This window comes from Hemicordylus capensis, chromosome 1 (assembly GCF_027244095.1).
Source record: "Hemicordylus capensis ecotype Gifberg chromosome 1, rHemCap1.1.pri, whole genome shotgun sequence".
NCBI lineage: Eukaryota > Metazoa > Chordata > Lepidosauria > Squamata > Cordylidae > Hemicordylus > Hemicordylus capensis.
The window spans coordinates 322151484-322169957 of record NC_069657.1 but is presented as its reverse complement, the minus strand read 5'-3'; the positions used below and the strand labels follow the sequence as shown (position 1 = coordinate 322169957).

The window sequence follows — 18474 nt, the reverse complement described above, 5'->3', positions numbered from 1 at the left end:
AGGCCCTCTAAATACTCTAGCACATTTGCTGCATTCCTCTGAGTCCTGCCCCACTTCCACCCCCGCCTTATTCCTCCAGTCCCTTGCTTCCCAGGTGGCACATGGAGTTGTTCCTTGGACCCTGCCACCCTTTCTACTGCTCAGTCACAAACATACACACACACACACACACACTTCCAGCCCTCAGCCAGTTGGCGATCCATCAGCAGCTGGGGAATTCTCTCCTCTCAACACAGCCAAGAAACTGCATGCCAGCCCAGCCCAGCCCAGCCACCAGTTGACTGGCTGTTGGAGCACGGGCTCACCCCAGCACTGGAGCCAGGTGTTTGAGGGGCCTCCAAGTAAAAGTTAAAAAAATATTATTTTTAAACAAAAAAGGTCAGCAAACATCGTCAGACCGCACCAAGCTGGGGGTGTTCGATGGGGTGCCGGACCAAACTGGCCCAGTTGGGTTCGAGTCCAGTCCAGACTCGAACCGAACTGGGCCAGCCAGTTCCATGCACATCCCTACAAGCTTGGCCTGGGAAAAGAAATTTCACTATCCTTTCTGGTTTACTTTTCCTCACCCACAACAAAAATAATCCACAGTTTAAATGGCAATCCAATGACCGATCCATAAGGATCAACACAACGCTGCTCAGTCAGCTGCCTCTTCCCTCCCCAGCATTAACTTTAAGACAGATATTTTTAGGTCAGTGTGCTCAACATGTACACAACTTGAGAACACACTCAAGTAACAAAATATTGTGCAGCAGAAGTAAATGTTTCTATAGAGGGAAATTACAGTGAAAAATCATGGAAGCCCTGCAAAAATAAATCTTCATGGACATTCTTCAGTACAGTCACATTGATACAATATTTATGTGTGCAATTTGCTGCACTGCCATCCTCTAGGCTAGCACTCAGTGAATGAAACAAAAAATGAAAACTCCAAATGAAAACCGGCTGGGACAGTTTCCATGAACTATACCTGAGGCAAACCTCGGACGGCATCCTTCAGCTTTGCCCTTCTGAACCTCTTGCTTCTTAACAGCCTGTAGAGAAAGCAGCACACATCCCAGCTAGAAAGAAAGAAAATCATAGTTAGAACTGCAAGTCCAAGAAGCAGGGTAAAAAGGTTGTATAAAGACCTTTGAGGAGGTCTGACACAAATACAACATATTTTGTTGAAAACCCCTCCTTAAGGAAAACCTACACCACCATAAAAATAATCAGAGCAGACAGAATAGTGACACAGAATGCAGATGCTCCTTCATGAACATATATTAGTGACAACAATTGGCTGAAAGAATAGAGCCCTAACAAGCTGTGTGTACACAGCTGGGAAAGTAGCATGTACCTGCTGCTTGAGTACTGGCCCATTAAAAAAAGAGTAGTATTGAAAGCCCAAGAAGCAGACTCAACAGGATGTGAGAAGACCTTTGGGGAGTTTTCCCCGAACAAATGTGGCCATCTAGTTTAGGAAGACGGTAAAACAGGAATGCACAACTGAGAAACTGAACAAAGGTAGATGATGCAAGTATGTCAATAATTATTCCCACATGAGTTGTACAAATCAAGGTACATCTGCAAGTGTTATTTTGAAACTCCACTTCAAGTGAGGAGGAAACAATCTTTCCCTTTGGCATTTATGCTCCAGCCACCTGTGTTTCCCCACGTTTCAGAGGGAAAGCGTCAGCAGCAGTATGCTAAGAAAAGCATCCATAAAGTATCCACTCTGAGCTAGCATGCATGAATGCAACTCTACTCCCACAATGAAGATTTCTAACCCCATTAAAGTTCATGAGCCAGCTGGGCCGGTCGATACCATCTGGGGGGATCGTATGTATATCTTACAAATGTGTACCAAAATGTACCTCAGAAATAAGCAGGGGGATTAATGAGAGCCGAAACTGCAAGCATGAACAACATAAGGATCCCAGTCCCGACAGTGCTGTGCCTTATTATAGTACCCCAGAGGAGCAAACAGACTCAGAGATGAAAACTTCTGAAAAATAAAGGAATACAGTTTATTTTTTACAGAGCAGAAGCACAACATAAATATCGGGTCTTAGGGCAATGTTTAAAATGGACATGAAGACAGCTCCCAGAGAGAGAGGGTGGGGGTGGGGTTAGGAAGTGAAGGCAGAAGCTTGGATGGCCCTGTGGGGAGCGGGGGGGGGGGATGATCTGGTAAAGGCAAGGAAGGAGAGAAAGTAGATAGAGACAGAGAGAAAGAACAGAGCAGCATTAGATTTTGCTTTAGTCTGCTGTCTCATAAGTAAAGCCAAGAGAATGAATCATCAGGAAGATCCAAGGGTCTTGTCCTGAAAGTGAAGCAGTAGGCAAGGGAGAAGCAAGTCCAAGGTAGTGATGTACACAAACTGCAGTTCGAGCACATTTCGGGAATGGGGCCCGCAAGCTTTAAGAAAAAGGAGAGCAGGTTCTTGCCTACTCTCCACCACCCCATCCAGCTTCCTGCTGGGGCAGTGCACATCCCAAGAAGCCCGGGCACCACCCCAGCAGGAAGCTGCATGGGGCAGCAGCAAACAAGTAAGGATCTCCTCTCCTCTTTCTTAAAGCTACCAGGTCCTGCTTCCGAAATGTGCTTAAATCACAGTTCAAACCATGGGTCATGCACATCCCTAGTCCAAGGCTAGAGCCAAATCCCATATAAGAACATCCCCGCTGAATTAGACCCAGGGCCTATCTAGACCAGCATCCTGTTTCACACAGTGACCCACTAGATGGCTCTGAGAAGCCCACAGGCAAGAGGTGAGGGCATGCCTTGTTGTTGCTCCCCTGCCACTGGTATTTAGTTGTTGCTCTTGTTGTTGCTCCCCTGCAACTGGTATTTAGGGGCATCTTGCCTATAAGCCTATAGTCTCCAGACTCAGTGGAGTATCTAGAGTAGGGCAGGCAGGGCATGTGCCCCGGGCACCACTTGAAGGGGGGGTGCCATTTTTTTAAAATTAAAACTTTTATTAAATGGCTGCTGAAACAAAATGGCCTCTGTGCATGCTCAAATGGCCTCTGTGAGGCCCTAAGCCATGCCAGGCCTCACAGAGGCCATTTGAGAATGCACAGCAGACATTTAAAAAAAGTTTTTTTAATGGCCATCGCACATGCTCAAATGGTCACTGCAAGGCCCTAGAGGCCAGTGGGGGTAGGGGGAACCTTTGCAGACCCCCCACACATGGCATTTAGGAAGCCCCCCAAAGGGGCTACAGGAAACTTTTTTAAAAATTTAATATAAGTCACTGTACACATATTCAGTTTGGCACTATGTACAGAGAATCAGGGCTTGTGAATACTGAGCTGAAGCTTATAAGCTAGGATTGTATTCATTGGCTCTTACTTTGCTTCTTGCGATAAGTGAGTTAAATGTGATGTCTTAATAATATGGCTATTAATGGTGAGTTTGTCTCTGAATCAGTGTGAAATCCTTAGTATTAAGGCCCACTGGGTGTTTCTTGCTCTCTTTCTCTCATTTTAACTGTCTTTCTGAAATACTAGAATATATTCCAAGCAGTGACAAAGTTTACGCTGCATATCCTTTAATTATTTTCAGATTATCTGGAAAAAGTCAAATTCCCCATTTATTTTTAAAACATATGTAATAGTGATGCTACAATGCATAGTAGAGAATTAGACAGGCACTTCTGTTTAGTTTTCCAAGTACACCTCCACATAGTATTTGGATATTTCATGAGCCCCAGCATACTGAAATTTGTAGTTTTCCAGCATTTTTTGGTCTGGCTACGTCCACTGCTAAATAGTTCTTGAAATATTAAAAGATTAATGAGCTTGACTTGTATTTCTGAGCTGATATTATGGTAAAGTTATCTGAAAGATGGGTGTCAGATGTTTGGACAGGGGGCGCAATTTCAGTGCTTGCCCTAGGCGCTATTTTCCCTAGATATACCTCTATCCAGACTAGTAGCCATTGGTAGATCTGTCCTCCATGAATTTGTCTAAGCCTCTTTTAAAGCCCTCCAAGCTAGTGGCCATCACCATATCCCGTGGTAGATAATTCCATAGATTAATTATGTGCTGCGTGAAAAACTACTTCCTTTTGTTGGTCCTAAATTTCCTGGACATTCCATTAATGACCGGTCAGGTATCGTATCACCACAGGCAATTCCAACTTCCCAAAAAGACTTGGGAGGGCATGTCAGAGACTCTACTATGTGAGTTTTTTCAAAACTAAAACATTCCTGAGGGGGAGTTTAGGTAACAATAGAGTGCAATAACAAGGCACCCAATCTGTAGAAATCCAGGCAGTGTGACGACCATAATCCCTCACCTGAAGATATCTCTCTCTCACTCACACTCTCTCTCACACACACACACACACACACACACACACACACACACACACCCCTGCCTAAAAGAAGAACCTATTTATAGGAAGGTTCAAGAACAGAGGAGATCATTAGAATCTTTGTTGTGGCGTCAGGTGGAATCATGTGGATTGGGAAGTTGCTTTTCAGACAGACCACCAGGTCAAAAAGGGCACTGGTATGCCAAATCTAATGAACTGTCTTAGAGCCAGCTTTTATTGCATTTCAGGGTGAGGTTACTTAATTTCTCAGGACTTGCCTTTTGTCCTAAAAATCCTGTTACATCATATGGAAACTCAGCGTCATTACAAATTCAAGGATCTAGGGTGAATGCTTTACCTCTCCAAGCAGCTTGCAGGACTACATTACATTTAGCTTTCTTCAGTGCACTAAACAATCACCTCTAAAACAGTCTTGCTCAGAGTGAAAGCTAAATTTCAAAAAGGGGGGGGCTATTTTGAACACCCCTTTCTCATGACAACCTTCCCTACATCTGCAAAAAGCTCAGTGGTGACCTCAGCTTAGGTCAAGGGATCTTCTAAAATAGAGTGGGATAGGCTACAGGCGACTGCAGCAAGATGGGGAATCAGCAGACAGTGGGTCTTGCGTGAGCAGAGGTGTATTTTGCTTGCACAAGACCACCTTTGGATCCAAGTCTTTGTTTCCCAAGATAAAGTCTTCTATCACCGTCATACGTTTCTGTATCTCTAGAAATATTCAAAATTTATTTATTGTATTTAACACATTTCTATACCGCCCAAAACTTACGTCTCTGGGCGGCAGAATAATACTTATTTTCTTCAAAACAGCTGCTCACAGATACATTTCATAGACTAAACTGATTGTCGTGTCTAGCAACATGGTGAGTAGCCTCACAGTCTCACAGCCCGTTTCCCAATATTTATGAGCAGTTGTAGAAGCACACTATGGCCCGATTTTCACATGCATGTTATCACTTGATCACTGCAACATTAAGTAGTAACTTGCACTTGAGAATAGCACCCCCCCCCACAAAAAAAAAACAAAAAACCCTACAAGCACTCTCAACTGGTTTATTTAACCAATAAGTGCTCTGTGTGTTTTGGATGCAACTGTTCATCATGGTAAATCCCTATGGTTTACTGAATTGTTCATGAGTTGTTTTGTATTATAAGCTGCTTTGAGCTCAGCTGTGTGTGTAAAAGTGCATATAAATACAGCATTGAACCTAATCTAATCCTCAATTTTTAATTTGCTAAAAAAGTATCCAATATGAGTAATCTTACAGATTTGCCCCCACTTAAAAGCTGCGCTTGAAACACATAAGGCATAATTTGAACAAACACTTTGAGAATGAATATCTGAGGATTTTTCTTCAGTGAAATGTTGTGGCCGGAGATAGTAGGAGTTGTAATTCAACAACAGCTGGTGCCCAAATATTTCCTGTGCCTGCTCTAACCACTACACTAAATCCCACCTTCCTTTTACTCCAGTTTTTTTTTTTAACCTTACTGTGTTTGTCATCTTCTATTGACAGAATAAAATACTTTTAGAATCCCCACTGGCTTGGTATAGTGTAGGTATGAGATGGACAATCAGACACCAAACATAGCAGAATGTGTAAATGTGTAAATGTGTCTGCTTTTGAAGTGCATCTGGCCTTCTGTAATATGCATTTCTGAAATTTTCAGTCAAACAACAGTGAAGCTATTTGAAGCTACATAAAAAATAATCCGTAATGTTTGTGAGCAGGTTAATGTCCTTATTATGTCTGAAGCATTTTCCATCACAGTCTGCTTTATATGGAAGAAATGTAGACAGACTCATGGGTTTTTATTAACTCTTACCAATCACACTCACTAATAACTTGTGAGCATTAAAGAATCAGTGCAGAAGAAGAGTTCATCGGACTCAGCTAAAATGCTGGGGCAAATTTCGATTACCTCTTCCCCAGGATGTGCTCTGTGCCACCTAAAAATATGTCCCTGAGGGCTATGCAGCCCACAGGGACATGTTTTCAGGTGACAGAGCAGGCTTCCGGGGAAGAGGGAGGTTGTTGAAATCCCCCCCGCCCCGCACAGTGCAGGGTTAGTTCTGAAACACCTCAGAAGCACTGCACGTCAGTCATTCTTTGTACCCAGCATGAACTTTTGTAAATGTTTAAATTCCTGTGCTATTTACTTGGCATGGATTTTAAATACACTTTCATTTTTAAACATCTCTTTTGACTGCATTATTCTACCTAACCCTTTGAAGCAGTATTGATAGCATACTTAAGAATAAAATCAAAATCGTTTTTCCCCACCCTACTCCACTTTTTAATCTTTCCTGTCATACAACAGTGGGTTTTTTTTAAATATATATATATTACCTGTGCATCTTTCTGTCGGAATGGAAATTTTCAGTCAGGCATTTTTAAAGAAACTGCATGATATTACAGACATAATTCAGCAAGATGGGGGGGGGGGGGTTTAGCAGTTCACAGAATGACTTTGGGGTTTTTTTAGTTTGTATTTACCAAGCGAGAGAGAAATATTTTCATTTTCAGATAAATCAGCTACCCTATGGCTCCTAGTGGTTTTGAAAGACTGGAACTGCTTAGTGGTGGTGTTTCAATGGATGTGCTGTGCTGTGGGGCTGTAGTTTTAATCTGGTCATAATGGCCTTCCTGGAGCAGAATGTGCTTTTCAAGTTGACTTACCCTTTACAGGGCAGTGTTGTTCACTGCTGTGTGGTAGATCAGAGCAGCTGGAATCAAATATTCTACATAGAAATGCCTGGGTTTATTAAGACAGTAACTGCTGATCGTGCTGACACTATCAATAGTAAGCATTAGAGCAGAACCCTGAAGATATTACCTCAGAGAACTTTCCAGGTTTTTAATGCGATGTCACGCAATGCAAAAAGCTGCTTTTCGGACTGTACCTATTTGGATCTGCTCTGTCTCCTAAGTTATTATTAGGATGCTTTGGTTATTAAAATGATAAAAGTGATAGGGCCGTCTGCTTATTTAGGGTGGGCCGTCTGCTCATTTACATCTTGTCTCCCAGGACAGAGGACCCCAAAGAGAAATAAGTCAGCTTTGCCTTTCTTTCTGCCAGGCTTGGCCTACAATGCAGCAGAAAGAGCTCCTAGAGGCAGTATCATAGATTGCAGTAAGGGGAGACAATTTCTGAATGCTCCCCAGCACACACACACACACACAAACACTGAAAATAGAAAACTGGCATATAGTGGGAAAGGTTATGGTTGATTTTTCTGGAAGCAGTTTCTTCTACGGCAATCTGCAGTAGTTCATTCTATCACCTCATTTTCCCGTGGAGATGCCTCAGGCTTGTGGAGCAGTAGTGAAGGGCTTCCTGCCACAGTGCTGTGGAAGCTATCGTTCAGATAAACAATGCTGTGGCAAATTATTTATTTATTTAAAGTTTTGCATGTTGCCTAGAAAGCTGCTTCTTTGGACCCGGTGAATCACATGGTGAGCTAAGCCTAATGGCTGGTTCATACATACATGTATGCCATTTGATGCCTCTGCTGGGATTACTGAAGTACCCTTGATGACAGATGAATTTATGAACTGACTGCCTTAAAAAAAAACACATTCATTTTTGAAGTGAGGATACACAGTTAGGCCTGTGGCATTACATTTGTTATGGTTGATTTGTACATTCTGAAGGAGGGGGCGGGGGGGAGAGCCCAGCAGGACTATCCCTTCAACAGCAATGATGGGAGTTATAGTTCAGTAACAGCTGGAGTGCCAAAGGCTGCCGACCCCTGGTTTAGAGCAGTGTTTCTCAATAACCGGTCTCAACACCTCACTGTGCTGGTCCGTGAGGTGTTGGGTACTGGTCTGTGAGGCAGCACTAATAAAAATCAACACCCCACCCCCAAAATAATTTTGGGCTGGTGGGGGCTGCCCCTGGGAGCTCTCTGAAGCTCATTTCCAGGCAGCCCTCACGGCTGGATAATGCTCATTTTGAGGAAGCGAAATGAACCTTATGCAGCAGCGAGGGCTGCCTGCCTAGAAATGAGCTCTGGAGAGCTCTCCTGGGCTCTGTGGACCCTAGGCTCCGCCCCCTTTGCACATGACATCACTGGGGGTAGGACTGGTGGCAAAGGGGCGACCCCTTTACTAACTGCTAGTCCGGGAAACTGTGCACAAAGAATATACTGGTCCATGACTCCAAAATCGTTGAGAAACACTGGTTTAGAGTATCAGACTAGGACCGGGGAGACCCAGGTTCAAAACTTGGTACAGCTATGGATCTCACCGGGTAACTTTACGCCAGTCACTTATCTCTCAGCCTAACTGACCTCACAAGGTTGGGTTGCGGTAAAAATAAACAGAGCCCACACAGAGTCCTTTCACACAATCCTGTGAGCAGACTTGAAGACGGGCAGCAAGAAGGCACGTTACCTTCTATGCAGATGTTCTAGAAGAGTTGCTGGGCATGTGAATAACACACCCAGACAAGCCGTTGCTGCCCCAAGCACCACGACAGTTCAGGAATCAGAATGTATTATCCTGGCCCCTGGAAATCCCACAATGCACCACATGAGCATGTGGTACATTGTGGGGATCTCCCCAGCGACGGCTGGGAGCCTGCTCCTGTGTCAGCACTGGCTGGGAACAGCTGGAAAAGACACATGAGCAGTTAGCCCAGGTGAAGGGCACGCTCTCACCCTTAACCTCGGCTAATCAGCAGGTTCCCTAGGAGACCCATAGCTCCCAGTGGTTCTCACGAGCAACCAAGCCCGGTCTTTGATGCCGTAGCCCAGTCTTGGCAGCTCATGAGAACAGCCTCATACACTGTCCTGAACTTCTTGGGGAAAAGTATAATACTATATCACACAGGGAAGTATACTGTTGGTGGACAAGGGTCCATCTCCTTTCATGAGTTAAGTCAGACACCAAATTTCTCTCTCTAAATGACTAGAACAGATCCATGCTTATACACACAGAGATCTACCCTTCTCACAAATAACTTGGTCCTTAGGAATATAGGAACATAGGAAGCTGCCATATACTGAGTCAGACCACCGGCCTATCTAGCTCAGTATTGTCTTCACAGACTGGCAGTGGTTTCTCCAAGGTTGCAGGCAGGAATCTCTCTCAGCCCTATCTTGGAGAAGCCAGGGAGGGAACTTGAAACCTTCTGCTCTTCCCAGAGAGGCTCCATCCCCTGAGGGGAATATCTTTCAGTGCTCATACTTCTAGTCTCCCTTTCATATACAACCAGGGTGGACCCTGCTTAGCTAAGGGGACAAGTCATGCTTGCTACCACAGACCAGCTCTCCTCTCCTAGATTTGATACTAGGTCTAGATTAGAGGATATGCCAACTCACCATGGAGTGAAGCCAGTACACACAGCTTCTCCTCACCCACACAGTGCACCACCCAGCCAATCCCCACATGTACATATGGGAATGGAACATCAGAATCAATCACACAATTCAGTGGCATTTAGATGTTGCATCATTAAATACATGCTTGGGTGGTTCACCAGATGCGCATGTCTGAACACACAATTTTCCTCATGAGATGGGCCTGTATTGTCCAATCCACCTCTTTGTTGTTTGCCATATTACATAATCCCATGAAGAACCCTAGCATCTTGCTTACAAAAGACCTTATGAGGTACCTTGCCATCCTGCTTCCCTCTTCTATCCAAACTATAAACAGATAGATAGAAAACACTGGTAATTGCATCACTTAAAATAGACCCATATAAGACTGTAAACCAGGCTTCCCTAACCTGTGGCCCTCCAGATGTTGCCGAACTACAATTCCCATCACCCCCAGCTACAACTTAAACTATTGTACGCATTGCTAGGAGTAAGTCTCAGTGAACTATGTCGGCTTGATAAACCTGCTGATTTACATTTAAGATTGGTCTGCAAGGAAGGAAAGCATACAGCTTACAGATTTCTCAGAGTTAGTTAGCAGTGACCAGCAATAGAGAACTAGGTCTCCAGCCCACTCTTTATCTTCTAAAGCAAAACATGTTACCAGTATTTGTTTCCTGAATTATTTCATCCTCTGAAGGCTAGTACTGCTGTCCAACTGACAGAAAGCTGAAGCTGAAAAATGATGACTTGATAAAAGCCATACCAATGAGCCCATAGGAGAGATGACAGAGGATTTGAATCAACATCCGCCCATTCCATGCAACAGGGGAGGACCTATAAGAAAGAGCACTCCTTTGTAGTTATAGCTGCTGCCCACACCAAATCCTGGTGGTTGTTTTTGTTTTAAAATTGTTTTGCGGTCTTATAAAGATTTTTTTGGTACAATAGAAACAAAATTAACAAGTGTCAGTCATGAGCAAGATAGCAACATTCCAGTAGACATCACTGATGCCACTGGCCTTATTTATATTGGAGAAAAGGAGGGAAAACTGAGATTTCTGTATCATTGCAACAAACACCATCACATAATCCCTGGCTGAGGGTCTGCTATGATACTTCCCAGTGCCTTCAACTTTTATATCAGATAGTGAGATTTAACACACATACTGTACTCTTATGGGGTGAAAAGCTGAAAGACATATCCAGAGCCTGCATCAGACTTATAAGGGTTTATTTGGCTTTATTAGGCTTAGGGGGCTTGGGTATTAATATTATGAGAAATAGAATATTGAGCTTACGAAAACATCCCCTAATCTAGGCAGCAAATGTACATGTTTCATTAGGGAATCTGAAAAGCAGATCACACAGAGGCTGGTCTTCTCCCCATACTGAGCTAAAGAGAGAGAGAAAAGATCCAACTGGAGAGTTATCTAATGGAAAGAGAACCAAAGCAGGCCTTCTATGGAAGTTTCAACTAATGAACTTCCTATTGCAGACAGTGTGCCCTGGTGATGACATAGGATGTATATACAGCACAACCATGTTACCTGTCCCCTTCAGCTGCAAAATGGAATTGTTCATTCCAAGGGCTATCATCCAAAACATGTGTGGATGGCTACTTTCCTGGGAAATAACTTTTATATAGGACATGAAAATATAAAACATTATCTGAAAGAGTATACGAAGAAACTCTTTTTTTTATTTTTTAAACCCTCCAAATATATTCCTGGGATGGGGGAGAAACCAATATGACTTTTGGGGAACTGCTTCTGCTTCAATCTAGAAGCCAAAAGCTTTGTATGGATACTGAATGACAAACCATTACTCTGGGCAACTGTAAGACTAAAGCGTCAGCTTTTGGTATTTGTGCAGTTTTAAAATGGACTGATGGAGTCAGAGAAAACACACCATGATCCTCATTCAAACTGATCTTCATTCAACATGTTTTTACTATCTTTCCTGCAGAATCCAGATCTAAGAGCAGCTTCCTATCACAATTTTGACACAGTGGAATCAGATTTGAAATCCACCCAGGCTGAACATTACAAGCAGAAGGAGACTGTTCTCCTGAGCGCTTCACCTTGTATCCAGATTGCCAAGCAACTCACAATGAGTTGACCCATTTTTCAAACATCCTCAAGTTCAAAAAGTGGGTCAGCTTATTTTGGGATGGCTGGAACAAATGAAAAGCTCGTGTATCTATCTGTGCATGTGTAAAAAGGTGCCCTTGTATTAATTTCATCCCAGAGTACTGCTTTAGCAAAATGGATGTATCAGCCCAAAAGGATCCCCCAGTGAATTGCCCTGGCCAAGGCAAAAGTAGATGACATTTTTGCCAGAACTCTAGAGCTTAACCATTTGGTACAAGAGACATCTGCTCTTGCACCAGATGTTACAGATGACATTGCTCTATGTCTCATTCTCCTACTTCCTTGGAATGTCTAGGTAAGCACAGTAGAGATGTGCAAATCGATTTGAGCTCGAAACAATTCAAGCTCAAAATGGCTATTTGAGGTAGAATGGCCAGTTTCAGATGTAACGTGAAACCGGAGTTAAACAGGGCAGAGGTTGGAATTCCAGTATGTCCGAATGCATGAAACCTTGGCTTCGGGCCAAAAGCAACCTGCAGTTTGACTCGCCAAATTCCAATTTGAACCTTTGGTTTCCACAAAGGTCCGCTGCCAAGTCCTCCAGTTTGGCCACTGAAGAGTTAAGTCCAAAACCAGGCACTGCCATAACTGCAGTTCCGTGCCGATTTTGGAACCACAATCATAGAAGCGGTGGCACATTGCTCTCATTCCATGCCTGTGGTGCTTCTCGCTGGCTGCCTCTCCAAGCACCAGCCCCACCCCTCCTGTCACCTATCCCAGCAACACGGAAGCTGCCACCTCCCATCCCAGGCTTGTTAGGCTGTCAAGTGGCACAGCCACACAGGGGCAGTCCCTCTTCCCACACTGTCCCTTGTTCCTTCCACCTGGCAAGCATGAGGGAAAGGGGATGGGATGACAAGGCAGGCACTGCTCCCTGAGAAGGAAGTGACAATGAGAAATGTCAGAGTGCAGTAGAAACAGCAGCGGAACCAAAGGAGCTCAAACTCCAGAGAGTGCCAGGCCATAAAGACAACTCATGAGAAGGACCATCAGCAGGGAGGGGAGAGAATTGCCAAGCAAATTCAGTCATGATGCTTGATGGCAAAACATCCCCTTCTTCCACGGACCACTCTCTCAAGAGAGTGCCACACCACTGGGACTCTAAATCCAGCCAGTATTGCTCTATGGAGGAAAGCCGCAGAGATGGATGCCCCAACAACTGCTCTCCCTGTCTTGGTGACTGCCACCAAGTTGCTGTCAAAGCAGGCCCCTGGCAGCCTGTCCGCCCATGTGGACATGTGCAACCTGTCCAAATGGCGACCTGAAATGGTAACCCCACTCACCCAGGGCCACTGGAAATTGGGGCTCCCCTCTCCTGCGAATCTCTGCACAGGCAGATCTGCATAGGGTGCTGCGTCGGACTGAACCAAGGAATTTTGAATGGGTTTTTAAGATCCATCCATGCACCTGGGGTCCAGTGATCCCTCTAAGGCATGCACATGTGTGCCCGATCAATAGTTTTTTAATGTCTACTCAAGATCCCGCTCAGGTAAGATCAGGAAGGCCCCACTGTGAATGTACATGCACACAGACTACCTTGATACTGCTGCCCAAAACAAAACTTATTCCATACACAGATGAAAAGAATTAGAAGGAACACTGCCGGGGTCCCACCCGCATCAACACAAGTGGCCAATCTCCGACACAAGGAGCATCAAAATCTCCTTTGGGTGTGTGCAAGGCTTCACAAGGAAGGGGGTTGTTTGAAGAGATTCTGTTCTATCTTTTACCATGAAGAGTTGGGGGCCCCTTTTGAGGGAGTAGCTCAACTAGTGAGTAAGCAGTCCAAAGGGAGACCTAGGGCTCACACCCTTTTAGTCCTCCCCCGTAACCTGGCCCTCTCATGAGAGGACTAGCCTACAGCCAGCAAGCTGTCTGTGCAGCTGGAGTTTGGTTTGGTCTGCATGGATTTATTTGCCTGGGTGATCCCTTGCAAAAGGATCCTAGGTCATGGCGGGACAGAATCCCCAGGATCCTTTGCCCTCCCTCATCTACATATCCCCTCCTAGGAAGTCAGCATGTTCCCGTCCCTATTCCAAGTAACAGGAAAATAGAGCCCCCCAGCCCCCAAAATTGTGGGTGCAGGGCTCTTTGGGCAGCGGTGGTGCCATCGCTATCAGAAGAGACGCTGGCATGACGTGGCATTTAAAGGGATATAAATGCCTTTTCCATGCCTAGGGCAGGAGGAGCACTCCGAAAATGAACAATCACGCTTGGCATGCCCCCTTCAAGATCATGGCCAGTCTGCTGACATGCTGATGTTTTGCCCACAGTCTGGCCATGGAGTTTGCTGGGGTCAGCCTCAGCAGCTAGGCAGTAGGGAAGGGTTCACTTCTTCTGGAACTGGAGGTTGGCAGGCCATGGTTTGACTAATGCTTGTGGTGTGATTTACAGTTTTAAAGAACCTGGCCAATAAGTCTCTTTTAACCTCCGTTAATACTGGAATGGTCAACCTGAGGCTCTCCAGATATTCTTGGACTACAACTCTGCAGGGAGCTCTACAGTGTTCCCTCTAACAGGGATTCCCAGATGTTGTTGACTACAACTCCATTGCCCCCCCCAAGCAAAAGCCATTGCAGCTGGGGATTCTGGGAGTTGTAGTCAACAACATCTGGGAATCCCTGTTAGAGGGAACACTGGAGCTATAGTCCAGCAACAGTAGAAGAGCCTGTGATTGACCATCCCTGGTCTAAACTGATTAATGAATCTTTTGTTGGGATACCACATAGATGTGCCTGTGTTCTAGAACTTGTCTGCTCCCGTCCACCTCCCCACTGGTATTTGTCCTCTCAAAATATGCATCCACAGCTCCGAACAACTCTGGGCCTTCCAAGTCCCATATGACAACAAGGAGAGTCCAATGACATCTGCAGAAGGAAACTCAGGTTTATCAAAACTGGACAGCAAGATGGCTGGGCACTAAGTGCAGAAACTCTTGCAACAAATTTTTCACCTACTCTAGAAACAAGTGTCGGTCCTAAATGCTGCCTCACTTAAGCAACCATATATGTAAAGAAAGTGTAAGTTAGTGGCAAGGATAAAAATGAATGACTCCTCCTCCTCTTTGGATTGAAACCTCTCTTTTAATTGAGCAAACTCCCTCTTTAATCACTATTCCTGCCATAGTCATGTTAAAAATCAACTCCTCCACATTAAATCTTGTTTCAGGGCTAAATTAGTAGCAGGCTAACATCCTAGTTCCAAACGGCATTGGCAACAGTAAGTACAAACGTCACAAAGAATTAAAACGAAATGTTCTGCACCATTTTTTAAACACTCACAAATTCAAACATAAATTCAACAGCAGCTTGGCAAGTGTTCATAGGTTTGCTACATTTGGCCTCATCTGTCCTTTAACAGATTTAACATGTGAAGCTTTTCCCACCACTACAAGCATCACACAGACAAAAGCTGCAACTGTTGAGTTTCTGCCATCACGCAAGTGTTCAAGGCACAGGAGCCCTGTAAAGAAAGGAGCCCCAGGAAATGTAGCAACGGGAGGCCCCGGGAATAAGTCTGGCTCCTTGAAAAATGCCACCTGGTCCTGCAGTTGCCAACTCCGAGCTTTAAAAGTAATAGGAAAAGTGGCATCAGAGTTTGCTGGCATCTGCTTAAGTACACATTGCAGATCAAAATACTTGGGAGTTAAGCTGTTAGTCTAGTCTAAGATGGTGAGCTAGTGGTTCTCCAAGAGTTTATGCAGGAAACACTCTTGCTGGCTCTTAGTGTTCCATTCCATTTAGTTTTACAGCATATTTTGAACTCTCTGGAGACATTCACAAAATATACCACATTTTAAGGAGGCAGGAAAGGGTAGTAGTGCTGCAACAAAAGGAGAACTAAATAATTGATTAAAATGGGGTAAAATGTCACCAAAAATGAAGCTCTCTGGGAGGAAGGTTCCAAGGCACAGTCTGAAGATGCATGAATTTTGCTGGAACTAAACAGATCTGGGTCTGGCTAATGCCTGGAATGGGGTTGTCTGGGAATGTTATACATTCCATCCCTATGATGGAAGAAAGGTGAAATATACACATAATAAAATCTCTCTGAAGTTCAATATCCTTGCTTCAGCTTTAAATCAAACCGATAGATGAATATCCCAAGGACACAAAATTCATGTAGTAGATTATAACACAACTAAAAAAAAGCATCTGTCATGCAGAACTGATCAAGGCCACAAACTACCCTCGTCAAAAATCATTTATTCCTGAGAAGCACTCCAAGAAAGGGCTTCATTGCAGAGAACTTCTTGCATAAAAGCATGTACGCTCCAAGTTCTTCTCCTACCACTATTTGCAACCTTACGTACAGACAGTGAGCAAGGCAAGTGGGATTGCAGAGGGGACAGATGCAAAGGAGGAACAAGCCCTGCCCTGTCCCTCCTCCAATCATGCAAAAGAGGGGATGTCAGCAGGTGCAGCTTTTCTTACCCCTGCCCTGCCCTGCCCTGCATGGCATCCTCTCTCCCCTACCCAACTAATATCCTAGATTATGGAGCCTTCCAGCTCATAGGGGAGTGGGGCGGACCAAACACTCCAGTCCTGAACACACTCACTTAGAAGCGAGCCCTACTCGTTTCCGTTGTATTTCCAAGCGAGATGCTCATCCTAAACATATTTTAGGTAGAATTAAGTCCCATGAATCGAGGCGCTTTCATGGCATCTAAGCCTCTCTGTTTGATGTTTCCCTGGCAACCCAGCTGCAAAGACAAAACCTCCGCGATTGGCCGAGGGGCAGACTACAAAGCCCGCTTTAATGATCTGGCGAACTAAAGTAGAGTTTCAATGTACGCGATGCCGCTGCAATCAACACGCTTAGGCTGGCAGTGCCTTCTCCGGGCCGCCTTTCCTCCGCAGCCCTGGCCCTCGAAGATCACCAGTTAGTTACAGACACAATGCTACCCCCTCCCCCGCCCCCGCCCGGTTAATGAGTTAATCCAGATAAGGTAAAAGTGTGCGGCAGACAGCTAAAGCAAGCAGACCCGTCCTAATCCATAAGAGCTCCCACTCACCTCTCAAGGAGACACTAGCAAGTCCAGCACTGCGGTCCGCTTTCTGCCTTCCGTTCCGGACTGCTTGGCCTTTGCAGAAAAGCAAACCGAGCCAAAAAGGGAGAGAAGCTCGGCAGATCGGCACTGAATGCACTCGGCTGGCTGGCTGCGCCGGAGGAGGAGGAGGATCGCTCCTTGCTTTGCCTTTTTTTCTTTCCCCGTTTCCCCTGCCCTCCTCCCAGCGGCTGGCACAGCTCTTCGGATCCTCTTCTTGCGACTGCGCAGGAGCGACGGGAACGCATTGTTAGCAACAGCAAAGCCGGGGGACGCCGAGCGCACCTGCAGGAGGAGGAGCCTGCGCGCTGCTTGGAGCGAAGCGGGAAGAAGGTCCTCTCGGTGTTGACGGCCTGGAGTGGGGCAGTCAGCTTGCTTGTGTCCCCCGTCCGTCGCCTGGCCTCTCCCACAATCTGTTGCTTTCCCCTCTCGGCGCCCTGAGTAAAGAGACAATGGGCGGCCATGCGCTTTTGCACATACTGGACCTGCCTCCTGCGTGTATTGAGTCTTGAGCTGCGGCGGGGGAGAAAATACTTCCCCTTCCATCCATCGTAGAGTATAAAATGGATTTTACCGTGCGTAAATAACGGGATGCCTGAGTTGGGTTGTTTTTTAATAACGCTTTTAAAAAAGGGGGTTCGTCTTTAAAGTGCTGAAGGGTTTTGTTTGTTTGCTGCTTGAGTAACAAGCAGAAGGTTGCCAGTTCGATCCCCGCTGGTACTATATCGGGCAGCAGCGATATGGGAAGATGCTGAAAGGCATAAATTCACACTGCCCGGGAAGAGGCAATGGTGAACCCTTCCTGTATTCTACCAAAGAGAACCACAGGGCTTTGTGGGCGCCAGGAGTCGAAATCGACTTGACGGCACACTTTACCTTTACCTTACCCTTGTGAAATGGACGCTCGCTCTCTGACTGCTGCTTGTTTTCTTTTTAAAAAATTTTTTTGCTATTCAGTCCCTTGAGGTGCTGCACCATTGGTCTTGTGGGGTCTTTCTTAAAGGCCAAGTTGAAGACAGATTCTCTCCAGGATGATCTGTCTATGTGGTCGCAAAGAGTTGATACCGACTTGTCCGCTGATAATCAATCAATCAATCAGAAATGCTTTTAATGAAAATCAAATGGCTACCAAGGAGAGGGCCTTTTCCGTGGTTGTACCCTGTTTATTGAATAGCCTCCCCAGTGAGGTTCACATGGCTTCATCACTTTGTTCTTTTAGATGCCAGGTCTTTGTTCTTTTAGACACCAGGAACTTTTTGTTCACACAGGCCTTTTAAATTTGGGTTTTCAGATTTGTTCTGATTTTTTAACTAATTTTAAAATATTTAAGCTGCATTAAGTTGTATTTTGTATTTTCTTTTTACCTTTTTTTTTGGATGGGGTCTGTCATGATTTAATGCGTTACGTGTTTTTATTGTATGTTCTGTTGTGAGCAGCCCAGGGAACAATTTATTATGGGGCTGCTAACAAATAAAGATCATGTTAATAATTATTATTGTTATTATTTATTATAAATACAAAGCATGATTTTTTTAAATTGTGAAGCTGGTGTTTTCCGGTAGGACTCCTATGTTTCTAACTCAGTGTTTCCCAACCTTTTCACCCTAAACAGTTTTTTAAAAATGTG

General features: G+C 44.9%; 1 protein-coding gene across 2 annotated transcripts in view; it reads right to left on the bottom strand.

The window, feature by feature from the left end:
* Window positions 1–17361, bottom strand: part of KLHL32 (kelch like family member 32) — a 134540-nt gene extending 117179 nt beyond the window's left edge. Inside the window, exons 1-3 of one of the 2 annotated variants that reach the window (XM_053287578.1) lie at window positions 16815–17361; window positions 1857–1987; window positions 971–1061 (exon numbers count right to left, since the gene is read on the bottom strand). In XM_053287578.1, coding sequence (XP_053143553.1) covers window positions 971–993 — 23 coding nt within the window. In that variant the 5' untranslated portion in view covers window positions 994–1061; window positions 1857–1987; window positions 16815–17361. The remainder of the gene's footprint in view (window positions 1–970; window positions 1062–1856; window positions 1988–16814) is intronic. The other variant, XM_053287577.1, reaches the window with a different exon arrangement.
* Between the last annotated feature and the right edge of the window lie 1113 nt (window positions 17362–18474).